This window comes from Felis catus, chromosome B2 (assembly GCF_018350175.1).
Source record: "Felis catus isolate Fca126 chromosome B2, F.catus_Fca126_mat1.0, whole genome shotgun sequence".
Taxonomy (NCBI): Eukaryota; Metazoa; Chordata; class Mammalia; order Carnivora; family Felidae; genus Felis; species Felis catus.
Genome location: NC_058372.1, coordinates 898889 through 906276, shown reverse-complemented (window position 1 = coordinate 906276; position 7388 = coordinate 898889). Strand labels below are relative to the sequence as shown.

At 36.6% G+C, this 7388-nt stretch overlaps 1 protein-coding gene across 1 annotated transcript; it reads left to right on the top strand.

Annotated features, from left to right (window-relative positions):
- Positions 1-1357: 1357 nt before the first annotated feature.
- Positions 1358-3103, top strand: LOC101083513 (olfactory receptor 2J3-like). The gene has a single exon (XM_045058630.1). It carries the CDS (start codon positions 2062-2064, stop codon positions 3004-3006), a length of 945 nt encoding a protein of 314 aa, XP_044914565.1. The 5' UTR covers positions 1358-2061; the 3' UTR covers positions 3007-3103.
- The last annotated feature ends 4285 nt before the right edge of the window (positions 3104-7388 follow it).

Genomic DNA, 7388 nt, shown 5'->3' with positions numbered 1-7388 from the left:
CTAGAAACAAGTCCTGAGTGCAACTAAACAGTCAGAAGAGAATGGTCTTCCTACAAAAATATTTAACTGAAGCTCCAGAATTTTCACCCTGTGGACAGTAGTTCCCTTATCTGAGGTAACACTTTCTGTAGTTTCAGTGACCCTGCAATCAACCATGGCCTCTGGAAGCAGATGATCCTCCTGAGGCTTCATCAGAAAGTCAATTGCAGCCCAACACTAGGTCACATGCCTGGGTCACTCTTGTCACTTCATCTCTGATCAAGTGAGCATATTGTTATCTTACAGAATCACAAGGAGAATAAGAGTGAGTACAATCAGATATTTGGGAGAGACACCATAGTCCTATAACTCTCACTACAGTATATTGTTATAATTGTTCCATTTTATTATAGTTGTTAATCTCTTATTGTGCCTAAATTTGTAAATTAAACTTAATATATACATGTATTTATAGGAAAACAATAGTATGTATTGGGTTTGGTACTAACCTTTGTTTCAGGCATCCACTGGGGGCCTTGGAACCCAGTGGATAAGGGGGCGCTACAGAAAACATTTTGAAATTGGTAATAGATTTGATGTTCATCATGACTTTTTGTCCATGAGAGATTATTGGAATTAAAGTTATTCTGTTGTTGTTTTATAATCCCATTAATGGAACACAGCCTGAAAATGTTGAAAAGGAAACTAAAGCTATTCATCAAAAAAAGATCATTTGTTTCGTGGAAATTTTCTTCTGTAGTTATGTGAGGAAGTTTCCAATTACTATTTACCCAGATATCACCCTGGGATAAATGAGAATTTGACAGTTAAGAAGCTATGTTACTATAACATGGCAAATATCTGGATAAAATGTAAAAGTGGAAAATTTTTTTATTTTATATTTAATTTGTGAAATTTTTTATTCTGGTGAAATTTAAAATTTACAGAGAAGCTGCAAAAGTGGTACAAAGAACCACGACTAACCCTTTACAGATCCAGCAGTAGTTTATATTGTGCCTAGAAAGAGGTTTTCTATCCATCTACCTACATACCTACCTAGCTACCTAACTACCTACCTATCATCATCTCTTTTTCTGGCCATTGGAGACTAAGTAAGAGACATCATGTCCCTTTACCTTTAAATACTTTGATGTTGATTTCCTAAGAACAGGGCCTTTATTTTACATAACAGCAGAGTTGACAAAACAGGAAATGTAATATGAATACAATATTATTATCTAATCCATAGTCGAAAGTCATATTTCTCCAATACTCTGAAATATGCTGCTAGTAGCTATGTTTTCCCAGTGCAGGGCCCCCCATTTAGATAATGTGTCTCCTTCGTCTCCTTAGTCTAGACCAATTCCTCAGCCTTTATTTATCTTCATTTAACTGAATATTTTTGAAGATTACAGGACAGCTATTTTGTCCAGCTTGTCTCAATTTGAGTTGGTCTCATGTGTCTTCAATGCTGAAATCAGGCTGTGCATTTTTGGCAGGAATGTCACTGAGTGACACTATGTCCTGCTCAGAGCATCATGTCAGGTGGTGCAAGATGTTGGTTTGTCTCAACACTGGTGTTGTCAATATTGTACTATTAATATTGACTAATGTATTATTAATATTGTTAATATTGACTAATCTTGTGATGTTCATCCACCACATTTTGTTCTTGTGAAGTTTACTATTCTTCATTTTGTAATTAACAGGTAATTAGTGGGGAGGTATTTTAGAGCATGTAAATATCCTGTTTCTCATATTTCATTCACTAGTTTTTAGTATCTATTTACCATTTTTAACTCTACCATTCCTTCTATACACATTATTAGGATCCCTGCTGACAGAAATAATATTTTCTTCTCCACTAATAATTTATAAATATATCACTATGAGGTTTTAGATTCTTACTTCTCTCAATTCATTAGCATTATTTCTCTTAATGCCCAAAATGTCCCAGCGTTGAACAGTGGCAGTCCTTTTAAACTGGCTTCTGTTTCTTTTCCATGTGTCCCTATGATTCTTGGAGCATTTTCTTACGTTTTGGGGAAGTATGTGATTCTTTTCTCAGGTAACAAGGAATGAATGATGAAGGGGGAAAATGCAAGTTCTGAAGGCTACTTTATTCTACTTGGTTTTTCACATTGGCCTCATCTGGAAGTAGTTCTCTTTGTGTTTATCTTGATGTTCTACTTGATGACATTGATAGGCAACCTCTTTATCATTGTCTTGTCATACCTGGACGCCCATCTCCACACTCCCATGTACTTCTTCCTCTCAAACCTCTCTTTTCTGGATCTCTGCTACACCACCAGCTCCATCCCTCAGTTGCTGGTCAATCTCTGGGGCCCAGAAAAGACCATCTCTTATGCCGGTTGCATGACTCAACTTTACTTTGCCCTTGCACTGGGAACCACAGAGTGTGTCCTCCTGGTGGTCATGTCCTATGACCGTTATGCAGCTGTCTGTAGACCCTTACATTACACCGTGCTCATGAACCCTCGTTTCTGCCACCTGTTGGCTGTGGCTTCCTGGGTCAGTGGCTTTACCAACTCAGCACTTCATTCCTCCTTTACCTTCTGGGTCCCCCTCTGTGGACATCGCCAAGTGGACCATTTCTTCTGTGAAGTTCCAGCACTGCTGCGATTATCGTGTGTTGATACCCGTGCTAATGAGCTGACCCTCCTGATCACAAGCTCCATTTTTGTTTTCATACCACTCATCCTGATTCTCAGCTCATATGTTACCATTGCCCGTACTGTGCTGAGGTTGCAGTCATCAACCAGACTTCAGAGACTCTTTGGAACATGCGGAGCCCATCTTATGGTTGTGTCCCTCTTTTTCATTCCAATCTTGTGCATATATCTGCAGCCACCATCAGGAAGTTCTCAAGAACAAGGCAAGTTCATTGCCCTTTTTTATACTGTTGTCACACCTAGCCTCAACCCTCTAATCTACACTCTCAGAAACAAAGATGTAAGAGGGGCATTAAGGAGACTAGTGGGACAGGAGAGGCCTGCGCACTCATGACCTTCACAGGACAACACAGTGTCTCCTCAGTAAGGACTTGTCTGCATATATCCATCGTCTTCTCTTCCATTTACTCACTCAGCACCAGTGGAGTGTGTGTCTCTCAGGACCACAGAGCTCTGACTCACAGATATGAATTAAACAGTCTGCCTAAATACTAATCACTCTCCAATGGAGAAAACATCCATTTAAAACAAAGATCAAAAATCAATATTTTCCATGGTACAATAAATAAAACAAAGGTATCCTATCCTTAATTGAAATTAAGAAATAAAATTCCTGTAGAATGATGATATACTTAATTTTTAAAAACCTAGACTATTGTCTTCTAATTTTTTCCTTTTAAGGAAGAATTTGCCCTAAAATTTGTTTTCTATTTTTGGTTTAACTAAAGACATAGTGAAATATCTTAAATCTATTCTGCAATCCTGTTATTCTTTTTGGAATTAATGTAGAGAGGAATTTTGGTCTGTATTCTTTAATACCCTATAGCAGCAGTAAGAAAATGAGTTTTATGAATTATAACAAGAAAGTCTCTGAAGTACTGAAGTAAACATAAGCATATGTGTTTCTTTCTCGAGGCAGTGGGAAGTGTATAAGAGGTGGAAATCACTTAAAGAGTTGTGGGATATAACCTGTAAGGTAAGGGTCATTAAAGGCCAGGGATTATTAGAAGAAGTGTTTGGGGCACACGGTTAGCCTGAGGAGCAGTAAGGAATATCTGAGGCAGACAGACTTCTAAGCTCTGGAAATGACTGCATGAATCCAATTGGTGTTTGAAAGAATTACCTGAAAATATAGTAGAAAAATTTTGTGATAAAAGCATATGGAACACACAGTAAAATGTCTATAAACATGTAGATAATATAACAATCCCAAATGTTGCAAAACTATGAAGTAATTGGAGCTATCACACATTGTTTATGGAATATAAAATCATTCAATCATTTTGAAAAAAAAGCTTATGGAAAATGTTAGTTTTCTTTTTAAGCTTGATATAATTTGAATGCTTGAGATTAGAAAGTACATAATAAAAATCAACTTTTCCATATTTTATTTATTTATTTATTTATTTATTTATTTATTTATTTATATTTTCCATATAAATAAATGTATTTATTTTATAAAAGTAGCAGTTTTGTTACCTATATGTTTGCCAACCATCTCCTTATGAAATAAGTGTGCTGTGTATATAACACTAAACTGGCAGCTGTATTTAGCTAGAGCAGATGAAGGACAATTCACTGTAAAGTAAAATCTTGAAATCTGAGTTTTGTATGGTAAACCAAATCTTATTTGTATTTTTTGAGGCCTTTAAAGTTTAGATATGATGATTAAAACCTTATTTCCTAGATTATTAAGACAAAAAATACATCCCCAAACTTCCCCTCCATTTCCTCTGTGGTTGAAACTACCTTGTTAGTTTCTGTTGACTTTCTCTTCTCCTTTGTGTATCTGTGATCCTTCCTTTATGACCAACTAGGTATAAACAACAATATGGTATATATTCATTTGTCCTTACCTACTGTCTAAGAAATGAAAAACCAAGAATCACCCATACAAGTGAACTTTTAGTGAATAACTGTGACCACATATGGTGAACCATCACAAAGCAAAAAAACAAAACAAAACAAAACAAAACAAACTTTAAAAACAAGAAAAATAGCTTGGTTCTTCAAATCATTTTGCACTATGGAAATCTTACTATTTGGGTTGTCTTATGTAGTACCAGAGTGTCCCAGTATCTAACTTTAGTGCTTTTTTTAAATTTTTAATGTTTATTTATTTGCTAGGGAGAGAGAGGGAGAGGGAGAGAGAGAGACAGAGACAGAGACAGAGACAGAGACAGAGACAGAAACTGAGTGTGAGCAGAGGAGGAGCAAAGAGAGAGGAGACGCAGAATCCTAAGCAGGCTCCAGGCTTTGAGCTGTCATCACAGAGCCCAACGTGAGGCTCAAATTCACAAACTGTGAGATCATGACCTGAGCTATAGTTGGGCACTTGTCTAAGCTTAACTTGCATGTGGCAAAAACAGAGTAATGACAATAGATTTTTAGCTTTGGGGGTCCCTTTTAGGGTCACCAACACCCATGGGATCATCCCATTGCCAAGTCTAAATTTCAAACTAACTTTTGGAAAATTGGCATTTACACAGCATGCATGGATTTGGGCCACAGGCAACCTTCCTGAAGAACCAGCGATGGATCTGGCCTTCTACCGGCTGCCATTGGTGGCCAAATCCACTGACATGCCAGCTGCTGTTTGGCCCCAGGAAATGTCTCCCCCTCGGCCAGACAGGTGTCTCCCAGTCTTTTCCCGCTTCATCTTATACTTGCTCCTGTGCAGAATACACACACGCCTGATTATGTCTCTGTTGTGCCTCAGCAGTACAGGATTACTAGCACAGGCACGTCATCCAGGTCATCACAGAAACCAGCTCTGGCTTATAGCAGGTGCATTCATTCTCAGTTCTTCTGTTGGCTTCGGGGTCAGGTCTGCTGTATGTTTGACAAATATGGTTATGTCATGCCAACATCAAGTGATTTCAAAAATAATACAAATTTCAAATTCACATTCATCCTGTTCTTATTATAATTTTACAAGCACAACAACAAGAACAACTTACATAAAAGTAAATAGTACGTACACTTACTGTAGACCTTCACTGGATTCCACAAATGTTAACATCTTACCCTGGGTGCGTTATCATTTTCTGTCTATAGTAATGTAATGTTAATATGCACTGTAAATATTTCTCTGCAATATATGGAGAATAATACACATACTTACACCTAAGTGCTCATGGGAGTATTTCCTGAAGAAAAGATCTAATCCAGGATCACAAGTTGGATTTAGGTACTACATCTCTTACTGTGCTCTAATGTGGAAACATTTCTTAGTCTTCCTTTGTCTTTAATGGGCCTAAAATTTTTGAAGAGTATAGACCATTTATTTAATATAATTATCTTTGAGTTAGTTTTACTTATGCATGATTACATTCAATTTATTCATTTATTGGCATGAATACCATAGAAGTGACATTGTGATATTAGTGATATTGGTGACTGCCAGGAATTTTTTTCTTAAGTTTTTATTTAAATTCCAGTAGGTTAACATACAATGTAATATTGGTTTCAGGTGTACAATACAATGAGTCAACACTTCCATACAACACCCAGTGCTCATCACAACAAGTGCCTTCCTTCATCCCCATCAGTTATTTAACCCATCCCCCTGCCCATCTCCCCTCTGGTAACCATCTGTTTGTTCTCTATTGTTAAGAGTCTGTTTTTTTTGTTTTTTGTTTTTGTAGTTTATCTCTCTCTCTCTCTTTCCTCTGCTTATTTGTTTCTTAAATTCCATGTATGAGTGAAATCATATGGTATTTGTCTTTCTCTGACTGTCTTATTTCACTAGGATAACACTATATAGCTCCATTTATGTCACTGCAAATGGAAAGATTTTATTCTTTTTGATGGCTGAATAATATTCATTCAATATTCCATTGTATGTACATATACATATAATATTCTGTTATATACCATGTATGTACATATATATACATATATACATATATGTATACACACACACACTACCTATACACACTACCTCTTTTTTATCTATTCATCTATTGATGGACACTTGGGCTGTCTGTTATAAAGTTATTATCTTTCTGTTGGTAATTTATAAGTGTCTTGTGGGCAGATACATTAAAATTAGGTAGAATTCTGTTTTTGCTTAATTTTACTTCCTAGTTTTACAATCAATCATCCCTTATTAATTCCTCAAAGAAGCCATTATTACCATGGTGGTCACCAAAGTTGATTTCCAGAGTTTCATCATTTATTGTATATATATTTGGTGGTGTGATAGATTTAGCAGTGCCTCCTCCTTCTCTTTTGTCAGGGTGTCCACATCCTAATCCCTGGCATCTGTGGTTGTATATTACTTACATGGCAAAAGGACTTTTACAGATGTGAATAAATTAAGGATCTTCAGATTGGAAGATTATCCTGCATTATCTATGTGGGCTAAAGTAATCTCAAGGGTCCTTATAAGAGGGAGACAGGGGGTCAGAGATAAGAGGAAATACACTGCTGGCTTTGAGATGGGGGAAAGAGCCAACAACTGAGGCATGTAGGTGGCCTCTAGAAGGTGGAGAAGGCAAAGAAAGGAACAAAATGAATAAAATAAGAAATGAAAGAAGAAAGCAGTATGGATGTTCCTCAACCAATTAAAAATAGAACCTCTATATGATCTACTTCAGGGAAAATATCCAAAGGAAGTTAAATAAGTATCTTGAGGAGATAATCAGCACTCCTATGTTCATGACAGCTTTATTCATTGTAGGTAAGACATGGAAATAACACGTGTCTATTGAT